The sequence below is a fragment of the Alligator sinensis genome, unplaced genomic scaffold, assembly GCF_000455745.1.
Source record: "Alligator sinensis unplaced genomic scaffold, ASM45574v1 scaffold389_1, whole genome shotgun sequence".
Taxonomy (NCBI): Eukaryota; Metazoa; Chordata; order Crocodylia; family Alligatoridae; genus Alligator; species Alligator sinensis.
In genome coordinates, this window is record NW_005841951.1 from 729,614 (window position 1) to 749,274 (window position 19,661).

Consider the following 19,661-nt stretch of genomic DNA (forward strand, 5'->3'; position numbering starts at 1 on the left):
CCAGCCACACACACAGTAATGATGTAACCACTACCAGTGTGGGCTGAATTTGAACCAGTAGATCAGAGATTTTTGCTGTGTTATCAATCCCCTTAGCTGTCCACTGTCCCAGTTAGATGGATTCTGAAGGACTAAGTGTAGAAGGACCAATCGACTTCTGCATCTTAAAATAAAGAGGGTGTGGGCACTTATGTTATCTGTAATCATATATTTTTATTTTATTTGTGTAATATATATGTGCTAACATTTTTGTTCTGGAGGAGCTGTCTTGCTTCTTAATCTGATGTATCCAGGTCCCAAATGAGAACCTGCAGTTTTTCAGATCCAGCCTTGTCTGACTAGGGAATCACGTTCTAGGGAAAGGCTAGAGGAGTCTCACAAAACTGCCTGGACAGCTCATGTAGCAGAAATCATTGGCAAAGAAGTGTTAAGAGCCAGGTCACAACAAGACTTCCAACCTGTGATCAGGGAAATGTGAGGCACAGAGAGGCAGAACTGTGCCTCAACTACAGGTGCTTAGAGACTATGATAAATCAGGACAGGGATGTCAAAGATACGGCCTGCAGGCCAGATCTGGCCAGTGGAGTCGCATGATCTGGTCTCTGGATCTCAGACAGTGCCAGCCCTGGCCCTGTGCACTCCATATGGCATGCAGGGTTGGTCTGGTGTATGCTGCATGTGGTGTTGGACTGGACCTGGTGCCATGGGTGCTGCTTGCAGCACAGGGGACTGGTCTAGAGCATCTGCTGCATGTGGCACCTGCACTGGACCAGCCCCATGTGATAGCTCTGGGGCTGGTCTGAAACAGGCATTGCTGAGCACCAGAGCCTGTGCTCACAGCTGGCACAGAGAGCAGAGCTAGACCAGGCACATGCCCTACACACAGCACAGGGAAGCATTCTGAGGTGTGCCCTGATCATGATTAATCTACTGCATCAAGATTAGGAAAGATAAAACCCTGTGTGAAGCTGTAAATCAGTGGTGCTCAACCTCTGGCCCATGGACCAAATCCAGCATGTAGTCATGTTATCTAGCCTGTATGGCTCTGTACAGGTCCAGAAGTTTGATGGTGGGAGATAACTGCCACCACTCCACTGCCACCAAATTTCCAGACCCACAGGGAACTAGATGGCCAGGCCCTGCATGCCAGATCGTGCTCACACATGGGATCCAGCACACAGATCAGCCCTGCCTGTGAACTGGCCGCATGCCACTCAGCAAGCACATGGGGCCAAAAAGGCTGAGCACCACTTCTGTAGGTGATCCCTTTTCTAATGGCTTAAATAATGGATGAAGAAAGAGAAACATGCTTAAAGATTTCTGACTGAAGGTACAGGCTATGTTCTCTCAGCAATATCTGCAGGCTCCTGGCATATGTTCACTTAAAGGCACCATGGGATCTGAGCCCTGATCCTAACAGTCGCACCTCATGCCATGTCACATATGCATGGCAGGAGGCTTGATTTTGGGATCAGCTCTCAGTTGTGCTCTTTTTATTTGCCAGTGCAGGGGACTATCAGGCTTCCTCTGCCCCAGGAAGTTGAAAGCTGGCTGTCCATAGCCTGATGTAACCTAGTGCAGTCACAGGATCGGGCCTGACAATCAACTGATTGTTGGCACTGGTACTAGGGCAGCTACAGACATGCCATTCATTGAGTTTAAGATGCTATACAAAACTATCAGAAAAAAACAGTTTACGTTTTCGCCATTTTATGGCGCCTTAAATTGGGCACACATTCATTGTGGAATACATGTAACATCTAAAGGCGCCTGTAGAGTTGTAATGGGGTAATTGCTAGGAATTCTTCCAGTGTCTGATGGCATAGGATCACCCAGCTTTGCCTCCACCAGTGAGGCATGACCGAAAGGGGGTAGTAATAACAGGAGAAGGAACACAGGGCTATGTGCTCTGGCTACTCTGGTCTACTAGAGAGAGCACCCTACAGATAGCTGTGGGAAGTTACTAAAACCTTTGAGATGTGCTACAATTTACACTGAGAACTGAAACCACAATCCAGAAAACTGAAGTTCATGTAGAGACGATTCGTTCAACTTACCCATCACATTTCTGTACAAAAATTGCAGCTCAGAATTAGATCCCTAGTCTTCAGTGTCCACAAAACAGTGGAAAAGTAAATAGAACATGTGGTAGAACATACAGTGGTACCTGCTTGTAATGGCTGTCAGTTCAATCTCAGAGTAACTAAGCAGAAAATTTCCAATTTGCACTTTTACATAGTGTTATCTTGTTGTTCAGGTCTTTACCTTAAAGAGCCAAGCCAATTTAAAATTTCCATTTTATCCTTTTTGCTTTGACTTGTTGCTTCAAGTAACTCATGGTAGGTACAACTAAAAGAGAAAAATATTTATCAGCTTTCTCCTTTAGTTTAATTGGGAAGTTAACAGCATTTGCCTGTGATTAGTTTCTTTTTGTTACACAAACAGGCATCTGTCCAACACTTGGTTCTACACTGCGAAACCTATGCCTATATGGAATCTATTGGTTTTTAAATTGATGATTTCCCTTTAAAACACATTGGAAAACAAACAGCATACAAAAACCCAGAGAAGCAGTTTCAACTATTTAAATGTGTATGGATTTTAAAAAAAAGTTTGATTCTAAAATCCCTCAAGTTCTGGATTCTTTAATTGTATGTTCTACGTATCTAGTACATTAAGCAGATTTTCTTGTAGGTTACTGCTGATCCTGGTGTTAAAAGTGTAATTTTTATGTTTTTTTATTAGTGAATTAAGTAATATTTGTATTTTAACATTTGATCACCATTTTCGTTAGAATACCTTAATAAAGATTATTAGGATTAGTAATAAAAGATTGTTAATGACTACTTCAGTGTATTCCTTGCTTCCTTTTAGTTCCTGCAGAACCCTTATTATGCAAGTTTGCAGATGGAGGACAGAAAAAAAGACAGAATCAGAACAAATATATACAGAATGGAAGAGCAGGGCACAGAGAAGGCGAGGTGAGACTTGTAAGTCCTCCCTTCAGCTTCAGTGTGGGTGTGTGGTAATAAATACTTACGAAGATGATAGGCATAGGAATTTTTTGGCTTGGCCTTTTGGCATATTGAGTGTGTGCCAACAACTCCTTCATGTCAGTTTATAACTTTATAAAATATTTAAAGTTACCTTTATTTTTCTTGTAAAAATGTCAAAATGTGAAGCATGAAATCCTGTCCCATTTCAGTCAATGGCAAAACTACTAGGATTATACTCAGTATATATTTATATTTACAATTTCTGTCTGAAAACAGAACTTTGCCATCTATAATTACAGTTTGGTTTATGCAGTGCTGAAATGGTTAAGTTGCAAGAATGCTATAAAAAAAATAGTTAAGGTCTAAATACAACACCGTACATTTTTTACAGGACGCAAGGTAAATATACGAATGCAGTGCAGTATGGCTTTTTTCCATCATATTGATGTAATCATTCTTAAATATTAATGTCTAAGATAATGCCTTCCCATGCTAACTGTCTTCAGCAAGACATACCTTTTCAAGAAAATTTGCAACTATAATTATACCTTGTGAAAAAGTTTGTTTCATTCATTTTTATAGCTAATACATGCAGACAACATCCTAATTTAATCATATTTTGTGTCCCACCTCTTTCTTGCACGTACTCCACTTCTCACTCAGCAAATATTTCATAGTGTCTATTTGTCTCTTCATACTGGACGCTGTATTTTGAACCAACATTACTATTCAATAACTCTTTTTACTATGCAATTACTTTTGCATACTATTAATCTTTCCCCCACTGTAGGAAAATAAAATGTCACTAAAGAATAATATGTTTACAGAAAAACTCACATAAACAGTTTACAAAGAGTTTTGTCAACTTCTTCATTTTTCTTTTTTTAAAGGCTGGAATGACACTTACTTATGATCCAACTACAGCTGCTTTACAAAATGGGTATGCCAAATAATAATGTTTAGTAAACAAATAAATTTTCTGCATTGCGAAAGATGCCTAAAATCATTACATTTGCAGCTTTTAATAAAGATTTTTTTGTATTTTCTAGATTTTATCCTTCACCATACAGTATTGCAACAAACAGAATGATCACTCAGACATCTATTACGCCGTATATTGCTTCTCCAGTTTCCACATACCAGGTTTGTATGCTGAGCTCAATAGTAGAAATGTTTCTAAAGACTGATGGTTATTTACTTGTTACTACATGTTTTTATTGGTTTCATAAAGTCTAGCATTTTTGTAAATAGCCCTTAAATTGTGCACAGAATTCAAATGAATGCAATATTATTCCTAACATATTCCTGTTTTTTTCCCATCATCCTTGGCTATTTTTTTTTTATTCTTATGTTTGCAGCAAAAATACCTTTTAATTTTTTGGTTTTGTTTTGATTTATTGGCTTTACTTTAAGGCAGGTGTGGCCAACCCATAGTACGTGTGCCACGAGCACCACAGGCAGAGCTTCTGTGTGTGACACACAACAGATCGGAGAGGGAACACAGCAACACTTAGGGCAGGGAGCAGAAAGAAGAGCAACAGATTAGGGAGGGAAAGGGGATCAGAGCAGCACTCAGGGAGGGTGGGAGCCTACCTTGTGGTATACTTGCTATAAAGGTTGTCCCCTCACTGCTTTAAAGTATCTGTTAATTGTCTGAGTGCAGTTTAGGCTCTTTTTCCATGCAATTCATGCTTCGCTTTCCATATTGAGAAGATAGGCACTTTGCTGCATTTTACTAGATGGAACTCCTAAATGGATTCTAATGTTCTGAGGAAAAGTCATGGACAGTATTGAATCAAGGGACAGTTATTTTCAGGAAAACATCCAGTGATTTCAAACTGCCATTTATAGCAAAAGTTGCTACTATCATATTGTCAGGGTTCTAATGCTACGTATATTTAAAGTGCAGTTTGTGTTTAGGGCTCAATCCAAAGCTTACAAAAGTGAAGAATCTTTCCTTTGATATCAACAGATACTGACTTTGAGCTCTTAAAGCACAAAAAAGTGGCAAGAATAAAATCTACATTCTCTTATGGTGGTTCCCAAATTTTGAATATGCTTTAAAGTCATGGACAAAGCAGCTATCACATATTTGATATGAAGTTTTCAAAAAGACTCATTTTTATTAGTCTTTATTACAGTTAACTGAAAGTTGGGATTTAGTGCTGCTAGTGCAGAAGAATCAGTTACGTGTATTAATAATTAGCATCAGAAAAATGCTTGCACGCCACACCACATTTAGATATCTTACTTTATAATGTATGCAAGAGAGACTCAGAGGTAAAGTAGATTTCATCAAAGTTTAGTGTCAAGGTAATAAAAAGTCCAAATAAATGAAAGACCAAATAGGTGTTTGCTTTTGTTTGAATTCAGTATTAAGCTCTTATTTCCTAGCATAAAACTGAATGTAGGCCAAGGCTTACCATGGTGCTGCCATAGGTCAAATGCAGCATCATTCAGAGGGCCGGCACAAGGAGCGTTTATACTTGTGCTCCCAAGGGGGGGGGAGGGGGGGGCTTTAATTAAAGTATCTGTAGTGTCTTGTGTATCAGTGTCCCTGGATTTCAAAATAACAGTGGGGTGCTTTAACTAAAGCTTGTCAAATTAACTTTTGCTAAAGTGCCCCCACCACCATTTTGAAGTACAGGGATGCTCATACATGAGATGCTGGAGTCTGCTGGATTGTGGTAATTGCAGCATGTCAGAGTAGCCTTACTGCTCATGTATAGGTGCCCAAGGCTCCTGTACTTTTCCAGTCCCATGTAAAGTCTGTATTATTCCTCTTCAGGAACTAGTGTATGGTTGTGCAGTTCCATGTGAGGGGAGAGAAGAAATAACTTCTAAATCTGAAGGCTTCTTGCATGAGCTCTTCTCATTGTGAGGTAGCTTATTCCTGAACAGTTGGTGCAGGGTGTTTGTTTTATATGAACTTTGAAGGTGACCTAACCTTTCTGTTGAATAAGTTTGTTCCCTGCAGACTGCTTCCACTAGCTTTTGATACTTTGTTGTCCTAGAGAGCCCATTATGATATTGCCTTTGGTATTCAGTAAATCACAGGGATTATTAGAAGTTGTCACATTCTTCCTCCTGTACCAGTGATTTCAGCTTTTGTCTTTTAATAAAGTTAATCAGTGTTAGTTTCACCAACTATTAGAGTGTATCCCAGATTTTTCCCCCTTTACTGCATATAAAAATTAAAATCTGACATGGAAACATAGGGAAATTACTTGTAAATAAAGTGCAGGTTTGAGGGCTAATTTTCATTCAGATGTACATGCCTGGTATGGCATGTTTCCAAAATCTACTACTAACAGTATTTCAACATACATACCATTGGCCTCAGATTCTAGAGTAGCGATTCTTAACCAGGGTGCTTCAGCATGCTGCGGTGCCTTGAAAGGATGCTGTAGGGTGCCATGTAATGTTAGCAGTGTTAGGTGTATGAGCATGGTTCGCAAGATAAACCCAGAAATTTCAAATAGGAATTCATAGTGTTAAAAAATTCTGACCTGTTGTGGTCTTTCTGAGTTCTTTGCAGTAGAAGAATTACTTTAATTTTTTCTGAAGTCAAAAAATGAGTGAAAACTAATTGCTGATGTTTTTTGAGGGGTGCCTTTAGTCTAACAAGGTTGAGAGCCGCTGTTCTAGAGCAGGGGTTGTCAACTGGGGGTACGTGGGAAGGCCCCAGGGGGTACACAGCAGCAGTGTGGAGAAGCAGGGGTACTTGGGAAGTGTGCTGCCATGCGCTGCTGCCACCTGCCTCAGCCACTGGAGGACCTCCTCCCTCCCCCCCTGCTCATGCAGGGAGTACAGTGCAGAAGGGGTACACTCCTTAAAAACGGTTGAAAATCCCTATCCTAGACAATGGAATAGTATTAACACCATTTGTACTCTGCTGTTCAAAATGCAGCATTCACTGGAAATGAAACTGAAAGAATAGAAGGAAATGGGTGTGGGCTTGGCAAGAGTAGTTTCAGAGTGTGAGTACTAGTTGTATCATAATTACTGATCTAGTCTTGCTGAAACATACAGCATTCTGTCACTAACACAATCAGAATTCACCATAAGAGTGTTTTGGGGGGAGATACAGATGGTTCCTCTTGAGTTGCAAAAAAACTGTTCTCATATTTAATTTTAATAAAAAGTTCTTGTAATAAACCTTTCTACAACTCTAATGTGCCGAGTTATAAGCCCTAGTGCTGTTGTTATACGAGTAGGCTAACCAAAAGAGCAGGCAAAATATGAAACATTAGGTTCTTGAGTTTGTTCTCCTTCTGCTTTATGTTAAGTACATTCTACTTATCAAAAATATATAAGTCAAAAGGGCAGGAAATAGTTATCTTACGAAAGTCATTTAAGTCTGGTACTAGGTGGGTTTGCCTGTGCTGTTCACAGGACTTCAGTAGTTGCTTCAGGGACATAGTGGGTTTTAAACCACTAGCAGCCCTGATGAACCGCGTTAAAGGCACAAGAGGTCAAAACCTGCCTTGCCCCACACATTATAGGAGACAGAGATTTAGTAACCCTGTGTTTCTAGCCTGCTTTGATTTCTTTGACAGCAGAGGCATCTGTGGAAGCAAGAGTATAGGTTGGTCCTTTAAACCAGGCTCTTTCAACCAATAAGCACGTTATCTGTTACTAGTCTAAATAATCATTACTATAATTATAAAAAATGTTTTCAAATTACCTGGCCACTGGAGGTCAGGTAATCTAACTCAACGCACATAGTCTCAGATCACATTAAAATTGTTGAGCTGCTAACCATGGGAGGAGGGAAGAGGGGACAGTGCTCATCAGAATCCTCTTCTTTGTTCAGAGTAATGTACGCTGTTGGCCTACGAGAAAGAAACCCAAGCCTTCTAATCTTTAATCTTGCCCCTGGGATAGGCTAAGAAGACTTTTTGGTATTTTTCTACTGCAAATCAGGCAGAAACTGTATCACAATAACTAGTCCTTTTATTTTAATTCTGCTTTAAGATGACCTTGTAGCGAAGAGTCTCATGCCTTCAGAGGCTGGTTACTTTTCCCATTGGGATTTATAAGGGCAGATGAGCACCCCTTACTTCAACATGAATAGAAGTTTATCATTTCTGTCCACTTGGAGCTTTTCAGAATATTCCATAAAGTTTCTAAAACCTGCCCTAGAAATTACGTTAAAGTAAGTAAAGTATACAGCTCTGAGAGTTGTGTGCTGTGTTATGTCCATGTCCTTCTATTAGGCTTTAGTTTACACTTCCACATGCAGGCAAGGTTTATAAATTAAGCATTTCATAAAACTAACATCTTTAGTCTATATTGTGCAGAGACTGGGTGCATCGACACATTCATTAATATGCTTTAAGTAATGTACATTAAATCTAGTACCTCCATTGTGAGGTACTAGAAAAATGCAAGTTAGCCTACTTTAATATGCATTAGCTAAACAGCATGTTTTTCATGCTATTTTAATGTGCATTAAAATAGGCTCATGCGTATTAGGATGCACGTGTAGACCCACCCACTGATGGATTTTAGTTAATGCATTAATGTGAAATTCAGAGCAGATGGAACAGAGCAAGTGACAGTGGGTAGGGGAAGGTTTTTATATTAAACTTATTACTGTACTATACTATATTTAAAGTGGGTGCATTCAAGAAAAGAGGGTATGACAATGACAATAAAATTATGCCTCATTTTTGTTGTAGGTTCAGAGTCCTTCTTGGATGCAGCCTCAACCATACATAATGCAGCACCCTGTAAGTTCTTATGCTTTCTTCTTCTGCTGTGGTCCATGTAGAGGTATAGAACACTTTGTAGCTTTTGGAAGATTTCATACCATGGCAAATGGATGAGGTCCCATTGTCTTCCTAGCATTTTGATTTTTCCAGTATCAGACACCATGCTTGGGAGGAGTTTGTGATTGCTTAGAATTGGATCTGGGTCAGGAATGTTGTTACTACAAATTTTAAGTATCTCAGCCTTCCTCTACCACCAGGAACTAGTTCCATCTCCCTTCTGACCCTCAGAAGAACATCTTGCTGTTAGTCTTACTTTATTTTCATGAAGCAGCAATGAAGGAGAGTAGTTTTTTCTCACTTCACTCATCAAGAATAAAGTCAGCTACTAGAAAACTAGTGTAGTTCATGTTAAAGGGCGCCTGTACATGTGCAACAAGGCTGCTTCAATGTGGTGTAATTACCACACTCCAGCAGACTCTGGCATCATTTGTATCTGTGCCCTCACACTGAAAAATGGTAGCGGGGGCACTTCAACTTAAGCTCGTTTGATGCTTTAATCAGCTCTCGGAGCCACTCTAATTAAAGCACCCTATCCTTTCCTCCCACCTCCCGAGCACTTGTATAAATGTCCAAAGGTGCAGAAGGAGGCAAACAGCCTAGAGTAGTGGAAGAACAGGTGAAGGATTACTTAGATGTTTTCAAGTTGGCAGGCCCACAGAAAATGCAGCCTTGAGTACTGAAGGAATTGGCTATGGTAATTACAGAGCCACTGACTATCATCTTTGAGAGCTTATAGAGATCATGTGAGTTCCAGATAACTGGAAAAAGGTAAATATATTCATCTTTAAGAAAGGGAAGAAGAAAGAGGATCTGGAGAATTACAGACCAAACAGTCTGACTTCAGTACATGGAAAGATCATGGAGGAAGTCATTAAGAACTCTAGAAGAGAACAAGGTGATCAGGAACAGCCAGCATTAATTGATCAAGATGACTTATGAGGAAAGGCTGAAAGAACTAGGATCACTTAGTCTAGAGAAGAGAAGACTTGAGTGGGTGTGTGATAATAGTCTTCAAATATATGAAGGGTGATCATAGACTGTGTGCGGGCCGGATGTGAGCCGGGCCCTTTTTGTGCTCTGCGCAGGCTGTGGCCAGCAGCCCGGGCACGCGGGGTCAGAGAGAATGCGCGACACGCTAGAATTAGGCACGGACTCGTAATGGTAGATTTAAAGATTGTTTACTTACACCGAAGATGGTTGCGGTGCAGGCTGGAAAACTTGCTTGAGTTGCGGTTACAGACAAAACAACACGAACAATCACGTGGAGTTTGCTAGGCTCCACGGAAACAGAGCTCCGGATGCCCTGGACAAGTGCGCCACCGAAATGGAAACTTCGTAGATACGTCTTATAAAAAATTATCGCTCGAAGACGGAAAGAGGTGGGCGATGGATCAGGTCGCCAAACTCCTCTGAATCTCACACAGGTTTTCTATTACCTTGCCATGTATCCAGAGTCCCCACAAGATGGATGTGGAGTCCTCTTCAGCTTGGGCGGAAACCGCTCAAGCCTCTTATACGGCTAGTAGGCCAATCGTTAGCTGCCACGTGGGAATAATTTAGAACTAGCCAATAGCAGGGAACAAATTTGCATGCGGGTGGCGGGAACTCCTTTGCACCGTGCATTTCTCTTGCAACTTGAGCAATGCATCCTGCAAAGGAAGCTACAAATTGGCGGGAAATTCTCCTTTGCACCAGGGTTCTCCTCTGCAGCAGAAAACTCCACCATGTAATGAAGCTGCAATTTAGCGGGTATAATTCTAGTGCCGAAGCACACACAAAATCATACCTTTGGGTTATGACAGAGTGGAGATTAGACTATCCTTCGTGGCTGTAAGGAACAGGACTAGCAATATTGCCACCAACCTTCAGCATAGGAAATGTAAATGGGATATTAAGAAGATTAGCATTTGGTGGAAGGTTAAGCATTGGAACAGGCTTCCTGGAAAGGATGGGGAATCTCTATCCCTGGAATTTTCAAGAGCAGGTTAGACGGACACTTGGCTGGGTTGTTTTAGTCAAGAATGATCAGCAGGGGGCTAGACTAAGGGATCTGAGGAGGTTCCTTCCAACCCTACTTTCCTATGATCCAGAGTGGTCATGGACGTTTACGTGAACAACAGACTGTTAAGGGTAGGGTAACGCTGGTTTCCTACTTACTTGAAGAGCTCTAAGATGAGTGAGGCCTTCTCCTGAATAGGATAAGCATAGACTGTGTGTTCAAGAATCCAGTGCGATGAGCAGTTAAAGTTATCAATGCAATTTGCTGTACAGTGCACAAATACTTTTTTACGATACTAAAGGAGGTCATGTATAAATGTACATGTAGAGAGATATCACACATGTGGTGATACTAGTTATGTGAACTGTAGGTCCAATTTTTAAAATGTAGCAGTGATCCCAAATAGTTAAGACTACCTAATTAACAGAAGAAAAATATGTGGTGTGAGAGAAAAATGGCTTTATAGGCAGATATTTAGGATGACCTGCATAATTGGCCTATGGCTTCATCACACACAAGTAATACATGGCACCCCATATTTGTAGCATCTTGGTGCCACACTGTGAAGTATTCTTTATATATAATCCCCTGTCATATTTCCCCTCTTATCTAAAACTGAGCGTCATTGTGCCTCAGAATGACTACGTTCTTTGATACTGACATGTAAATGACTCATGCTTTAATATATGTACTGTCATGGGTAAAATGCAAATATATTTTCAAATCTAGTAAGGAAATTGCCTTGACTTTAATTAACCTTCCCATGCAGGCTGTGAAATGTAAATCCTGTTAGCAAAGCAGTTTCTTCATGTGCAAGCTCACAAAAGAGTATTGAACCATTATACCCTCTCAAATGTTCAGTTGATACATTTTTTCTAATTGTGCATTTTTTAAGAAAGACAAACACTTTATTTTACTTTTAACCAATGTGGTATTTTAAAAGTAAGGAATAAACTGGTAAATTATGTTGTGCAAAGCACACCTGTAATAGAGTGTTGTGCAATTAGAGATTCATTTTACAGGTGTGTAATTCTAGCTGGGTGAAATGAAAGATCTAGTTTCCTGACTTAAGTTTGGTTTTGGCTTCTGCAGCAAGTTGTGATCTTTCATTTGTTTGCTTTCCAGAGAAGCTTGCAGTCTGCAGAACAGGAAATTCTTTCAATGTTTGATATGCCTCTGATTCATTTCATCTACACTGGTCACATGGATGCTTTTCTAGCTGTACTCAGTGCTTTTATTTTTTTAAGACCTGTTATAAAACACCAGCTCCTGAGTGCATTATAATTATTTCTATTAATTTCAGCCTAAACCAGCTTTCAGCCACACACATGCAAGTATACTATATTTAATAAGCTGTTTTTTATGGGACATTTTACATGGAAAGTAACCTTTCTGTAGTCATCCATCTAAATTAACCCTAAGCATTCTTAAAAGTTTCCAAGGCACTAGTATGATCTGCTCATTTAGCAACTTCAAGTGCTTCAAAAATGCTTCAGATATGCCTATATGAGGATTATTAAAAACATGTGATAACAGTGTAGTTAGCCTGCCTTCTGTCTGGCTTCAGACTAACATAGCTAACTATCTCTCACTGTCTGAAACATAAATCTGTGCAGCCAAACAGTCGTGTGTGTGCATCATTACAATTATCCTTCACAAGACAATGACACAAACATTAATTTTAAGCTTCCTTTCCTAAAAGAAGGAACACTAATTTTAAAGGTTTGCAAATACTTTCATGACTTGAGCTCAGATGTGGATTAACTTTGAAATTCAAAAATTGGATTTGTATCTAATCAAAATGACTTTTCAGTCAGCCCTTTCAGCGGATCTCACAAATGCAGCTATGCATCAAATAATCTTGTGTCTCTGGAAGATAGTTATGGAACTATTCAATTCCCATGTCAAAATGCGTGTGTATATAAATCAGGTATCAGGGTATAAATGTATATTGACATCTTTAGGATCTCTTTTGGGACTGTTTACCAATGGTTAAAGAAAGCTCTTGGTATACCCTTGGAAGGAGAGCCCCTAGTTAATTGCTCTACCCAGAAAGAAAGGAAATTGAAATCTACACTGTTTAATTCTTAAACTTTTTTTTTGTCTTCTGTAGGGTGCTGTATTGACTCCCTCCATGGATCACACCATGTCACTACAACCTGCATCAATGATAAGTCCTCTGACACAGCAAATGAGTCACCTTTCACTAGGCAGTACTGGAACAGTATGTGGCAATTTTAATACAAAACACAGTTTATACAAAAGGAAAATATTATGTCTAGATTATAGTATATGGCCACAGACAGGTGTTCATTTCCCTGAAATAGTTACTGGTAGAAAAATAGCCTGGGCGTAAGTGTGTGCATGTGTTTCAGCCCCTGGCTGGAGAGCTGGACAGGTGAGCTGTCCAGCCTGGGGGCAGTAGAGGGCTGTTCCCTGGGTCACCCACCCTTAGGGAGCCCATTACGTGATAGCCTGCCCTCTTCTCTGCCTAGGAAGGGGTCAGGCTGTCAGTAGGCCATCTCCTGGCTTTTAAATTGCCCTGCGTACAGTCCAAATGGGCTGCACATGGGGTAATTTAAAGGTAGAGGCACAGGGAAATGGGGTTTGGGAAAGCCTCCGTAATCCCAGTTTCTAGAACCCTGGCTTTTAAACTGTGGCCTGTGCCACCCAGCTCGGTGTCATGGGTGGTATTTAAAACCCATGGGGCCAGGAACCTTGGTGAGAAGAACATTCCTGGTTCCTGGCCCTGTAAGCCTTGAAATCAGCTTCCTCACCACCCAGTTGGGCATCGTGGGCAGTGTTTTGAAGTCCATGGGGTCAGAAACTACAGTGGGGAGACCTTCCCTGGCCTGGAAACACTGGGAGTTGGGAGATTTTGGCCCACTGTCCACTCCAGGATCTCTGTGGAGACCAGTGGCCCTGGGCCAGTCTCCATGGAGATTCTGCCCACTCCATTCAGTGTCCTGGGGTGCCAAGGCAGCAGGGCTGGGGCTGGTAGCAGGGCATGCACTTGCTCCCGGGAGGGGCAGTGAGGACTCCTGGAAAGCTGAGGCCCTACCCACCTTCCCTGGTGGTGGATGTTGAGCTGGGGCTGGATAGGATCAGTTGCCCCCTGCCCCTAGCTTGCCCCCCACCCAGCCCACAAGATCTCATCCAGACTTTGAATGAGCAGGCCTCCAATTAATTGTCCACTCCTGTTCTACTGGGAGAACAACGATTCTTGGTAGAAATATGATGCCTGTGAGTAGACTATATTTGCAACTTAATAGTTTGGTTTTTATGTGTTTTTTTTTCCTCAAATAAATTATAGAGTGCTGTCTCCTCATTGTCATATGAATTATTTGAAGCAGATCACTGATTAGACAGGTTAATGCACTAATGAAAGATTCATTGCAGATAAATAGAACAGAGCAGGTAGATGTGGCCCAGTTTAAGCAATTTTTTATTCTAGAACCGGACTTGAGGCAGAATCAGTAGTCTTGAGCTTCCTACACAAAGGTCAGTTTTGTAAATAAGATTGTATGATAAATTTTCATAGATTCATAGAATATAGGCTGGAAGGAACCTCAGAAGATCATCAGGTCCAGTCCCTCTGCACCAAGCAGGAAAGACAACTGGGGTCATTTGTCTGACATGCCAATATTTGATATACTAAAAACCTCTTTAAATCTGTTAAGTTCTCTTCAGTGTTATGTCTAGAATACTAGATGGTAAATTATGAAATCAAGAAGTGCCTGCATCAGTTCATTTCTTACAAATTATTAAAGACCCAGGCGATGATAATTCTTGCTCACTGTTGATGTAAAACAGATTTAAACCACTGACCTAAAGGACTGCCATAAGCTGCCTGGCTGGAAATATATTTCTAGTGCTAACAAGCATATGTGCACTGTATTAACAAGAACACGTGGTGCACTTTACCTGAAAAGGCTTGGGCTCTTAGCACTTCTAAAAAATAAAAGCTTATGCCCTCATTGCACTTCTGTACAGTAAAAGTATTATTCCCAGTGTTTACAAATTGGGCACTGAGGCATGGAGAGATTAAGAGACTTGCCCTAAATGATTGGTAGAGCTTGTCCCAACTCACCCATTTCTTACCCATAAGATCCTCCTTTCTTACTAGACATGTACTATCAATAAAGATCAGAATGTATATAGAAGGAAAACACTTAACATCTTTGTCTCTGAGGCCAAAGTTGAGTGTCTGTAATAACACAAGTGGTTAGAATATACCTTACCTTTCTACACTGTTTATTGATTTTGGAGAAAGCAAGCTTGCTCTGAATATTTTGGTACATTCTGAATAGTCTAAAGTTGGCATCAGATTTTATCTAAGATTAATGTATTGTTTCTCTCTTTAGTACATGCCAGCCACAACAGCTATGCAAGGAGCTTATATTCCCCAGTACACACATGTTCAGACAGCAGCTGTTCCCGTTGAGGTAGGTACCCTTTATAAATGACAGGCTATTACAGTCACAATTGTGAAACTTGTTTTTTGTTGAAAAATTGTTCTGATGACAACCTTACATCATGACTTGCCTTTGAGTACGATGTAATGTAATAAAGCTAGAAGGGCAATATTTTCAGCTTTTGGGACTATGCCAAAGGATGCTTGCACTTCCAGTAAAAAAAAATTCCTTCCAAGCAGGGGTGCAAGCCAGTCATGGTTAACTTGTGAAATGCAAGTGACTCTTACAATTCCATGGTGAGTTAACCCTTCATTTGGTCTCTCTCTGGATTGGATGGACACCCTTTTCCAGTTGAAGGCCTATAACTTTCTCAGGACAGAATCTCCAATTTGCAAGTATTATTTATCCATCTGTTGGAGTACAACAGACAAGATGTGAAAAGTTTAAAAAGAGCAGGAAGTCAAGATGCATACTGCCAGACCTTTCCTTGAAGGCTTAAGTAAGCCAGGCCTGGTCCCAGTGCTTCTTTGGCATTGGTGCTGGGTAAAGCAGACTGCAGGCTCTTACTAAAGTGTCATATGAAGATATTCGAGCTAATTCACTTACCAGGAGCAGTATAGTCACTCGATAGTGCTTTGCCCAGGCTATTGTACCGCCTTCTTAGTGGAACGCCATGCAAACATGCTGTTTCTGGGCTGGTTCAGGTATCTTTTCACATTACCATATAATGCAGTGTAGACAGACCTGCACAGTCTGACTCGGTTCCGTATTCCCCTTCTTCCCCTGAATTCAGAGGTGGAATATTGTGTGCATTTCTGGGCTCCACCTTTTAATAAGTATATGGAAAAAGTAGAGAGGATCCAAAGGCAAGCAACAAAGTTGATAAAAGGGACTGAAATACAAGCTTTGTGAGGAAAGTTTGGAAGAGTGTGGTATATTTAGTCCGGGGGAAAAGCAATTAAAGGGGAGGTGCTATAGCAGTTTTCAGATACATGATAAGCCATCAAAAAGAAGTTGGAGAAAAACCGTTCTCCCTTGCCACACATGATCTGACACAAGTCATGGAGAGAAACATGGGTTTATTACCACAGAATATTTAAATTAAATCTAAGAAAAAACTTCTGAACTGCAGTGACCATAGAAAAATGGAACAAGCTGCCCTGGGAAGTTGTGGAATTTTCTTCACTGCAGGTGGTCAGAAATTGGATAGGCATAGTTCTGGGATGGTGTAGACATAGCACATCCTTAATCTTGTGCCGGTAGTTGGACAAGATGACCTCTTGATTCTGTTTTTGTCTGGAGACACCAGAAACCAGCCAGTACTGTTAATACACCTTATGCAGGATGGAAGCAGACTTCCAGCAGTGTTCATCATTTTGTCCATTGAGCACTGGCAATTGACTTAAAAGCCACTCCCTTGTTCCTGAGGGTATGCATGAAGAGCTACCATTGGAATTAATCCTTAGTTTTCCAGACAGCCAGCCACATCAGCCTGAGCTATGCAGACGGTAGTTCTAATACAGAAATCCACATCCTTCACACTAATTCAGAACACAAGGGGTGGCTTGTAAGGGCTCACAAAAATATTGGAATTTATTCACTTACCTTTTTTTAAATGTGTAGTCCTAGTTTGTTAATCATATCTCATTGTCTAATTATCACTGCAGTGGTTTAGGAAAAGGAAATATACACAATAATTTTATGTTTAATTAGAGTTTTCAACATAAATAGATATAAAGGCCAAGGTGGCAAGTGATTTAGGTTGTCTCAGATTTGAAGTACCTAATTTGAGAAATCCAAGAAGAGCCTGATTTTTAGAGGAAATTTTTTGCAACTTTTTGAAGAGCAGGCTCATGGAAGTACCTCTGTCTAGCTGTGCAATAAAAAAGGCATCCAAAAAATCGTTTAGGAAACCTAGACCCTAGCTAGTATTGCCTGACTTTTTGTCTCAATTCCTCTTTTTTCCCCTCTTTTGCAGGAAGCTAGTGGTCAACAGCAAGTTACAGTAGAGACGTCCAGTGACCATTCTCCATATACGTATCAGCAAAATAAGTAACTGTGAGGTAGGGGCTTGTCCTGTCAATATAAAAAGAGATGAATTCAAAAGGAAGGAGTACCTTTAAATGTTACAATATGCCGCATAATGCATTTTATCATGTTACTCATATAATATTAATAGTTTAAAGCTAAAACCAAAAGTCAGTTTAGATTTTGCAAGACTAAACTGTTAGTCAAGTGAAGGCTTCAGAATTAGACCATTAATGAATTATCTGCAGTAATTTATTACTAGTTGTTGGTTTTTTTAGCATGGTAAGACTACTCCACCATAGCTCAGTCATTTTGGCTTCATCAGTGCATCTGTGGATGGTAACAGATACATACAGAGAAAAAACTTGCAGCTCCAACCCCAGGGAGAACTATACTGTTAAATTAATCCCTGGATTCTAAGGGTTTGGAAGTGGCTTTTACCCTGAAGCACAAACCCTACCCCAGAGGAATGAAGCACTTGGATTTCCCAAGGAAACTCTTGCTGAGTTTTCTTTGCAAAGACTCCATTCCTTTCTCTTTTACCTTAGAAAGGAGCAATCTGGAGAAGAATTTGTGCAGTAAATACTAGTTCTGGTGCCATTCTGAATTTGTTTCAGAGCTGGTTATTTTATTCCTTTTCCTAGAGCATGTTGCACATATTCCTATTTGTATGTGCTTTCTTTACCATGTATTCATTTATAATATAAGCCTTTCCACATAACACTGTGCATTTCTAGGTTGCTAACATAAAAAGGTTGTTTGCAGCCACCATTCCAACTTTCCATTCCTTCCCTCCAAGACCTAAGCTTCCAGAGTTTAGTTTTTCTCTGACTCATCTGCTTTCCCCACTGGATACCATGCACTTTGATTGCATAAAATTTTATCAAGTTTTGCAAGCCTTCACACTGAAAGATTTTCATTCTCACACAAATTGTATCTCCTGCTTCACTGTTTCTGTGCCCTGAAAGCTTTATAAAAATGTGCTTTTATAGTCTCATAACACAAGCTCATTAGAAATATTCTGGACGCACCAGTTTTGTAATTGTGCAGTTTTAAGAATTTCTCTTCACATGACCTTCTCCTCAAAATGAAATCCTGTGTTCCCACTGCAGATTCATATATGTACCGATGCATAAATTTCATGATTACCTTTGATTTTGCAGGTCCAGTGTTTTATGTGATAACATTGCTCTCATCCCCAGTATCCAGATAAGAATTTCTTATATATTCAAGAAATCTAAAAATTGTCATATAAACAAATGCCACGTTCTGTATAGTTGACCATGCCTGATTGTACTTTACACTGGCCAAATGCTGCCCCCACAAAATACCAAAGTAATGGGCTTGTACAACCCCACCATTCAGGGGAGCTGGGAAGATGGAATCCTCACCATCTCCGTTGCCCAAGTGTTCAGAGCTCTGGCTCCCAGCCCCCAGTTCTAGGCTTCTGGCAGATGGATAGGCCATGTCCTACTCCTGCGTTGTGGGCCTGTGGAGGCTGCAGCTTTTCCTTCCAAGCAGTTGTATGTGGCACACCAGAAAGCAGAGTCCCTCGCAACCTCTTCATGCCCTGCCCCTACCAAGAGATCAGTGTCCTTTCCAGCAGTGTGGGCCCTTGCATGTTCACAGAGCATAGGAAACAGCAGTTGGCCTCTGGTACAGATCAAACATGTTACCTGGCTTATTTGAGTCATATTATAATAACCACTTTTGCAAACACTGAGCATTCCCCGTAAGTCAATCATGCACAAGTATAATCCCTTAGGAAGCACTCTAAGCAGTATTCATGTGCGCTGCAAGTCCGTATGGTCTCTGTAAGTGATGAATAGGGCTGGGGTAGTTTAACATTGCTGAACTGATTTGTCTCAACATATACTGTCTGATTTGTCTCTCAGGAGTGCAATAAGAGTAGTTGCCATTTAAAAACAAAACAACGTTTGACAAATACTGTTGTTTGTTCTCTTAAATTTAAGAATCAGTTACCAGGGTATAAGTGTTACAGGCAAACGATGGCTTTTTAATTAGGCAGTGGAACATATGAAAGTTTGGCCTCCAGAATAATTGGCTTAATCTAGTCTTGGTGTATGTGATAAAGCAGTGCCAAATATCTTTCAAAAAATTGGCTAAAACTTTTTTTTTTCATTAACTCGGAAATATTCTTTTAAGTACCCATGGCACTGTAAGTTCCAGTTTGTTTATATAAAAACAGTGCCGTGGGCACTTAAAAGAATAGTTCTGAGTTAATGGGGGGGGAGAAATATATATATATATAGTGTGTGTGTGTGATTTGTTTCTGTGGTCACTGAAGCAGGCCATTTTATAGATATATAAAATGAGCCTGCTTCTTCAGTGACCACTGAAATTAATGAAAAGGTTTTCATCAGCTTTAATAAACATTATAGTACTCAGTTAAGTACAAGATTGAGCTTACTCTCCTACCTTCACA

The 19,661-nt window shown here is 40.3% G+C and overlaps 1 protein-coding gene across 3 annotated transcripts in view; it reads left to right on the plus strand.

Annotated features, from left to right (window-relative positions):
* The window catches only part of RBMS1 (RNA binding motif single stranded interacting protein 1), a 204,109-nt gene that overhangs the window by 181,540 nt on the left and 2,908 nt on the right, over positions 1-19,661 (plus strand). For 2 of the 3 annotated variants that reach the window (XM_025199973.1, XM_025199975.1), the window contains exons 7-13: positions 2,875-2,990; positions 3,887-3,936; positions 4,046-4,139; positions 8,681-8,731; positions 12,886-12,996; positions 15,137-15,217; positions 17,166-17,250. In XM_025199973.1, the coding sequence (XP_025055758.1) occupies positions 2,875-2,990; positions 3,887-3,936; positions 4,046-4,139; positions 8,681-8,731; positions 12,886-12,996; positions 15,137-15,217; positions 17,166-17,243 (581 nt within the window). In that variant the 3' untranslated portion in view covers positions 17,244-17,250. The remainder of the gene's footprint in view (positions 1-2,874; positions 2,991-3,886; positions 3,937-4,045; positions 4,140-8,680; positions 8,732-12,885; positions 12,997-15,136; positions 15,218-17,165; positions 17,251-19,661) is intronic. The other variant, XM_025199974.1, reaches the window with a different exon arrangement.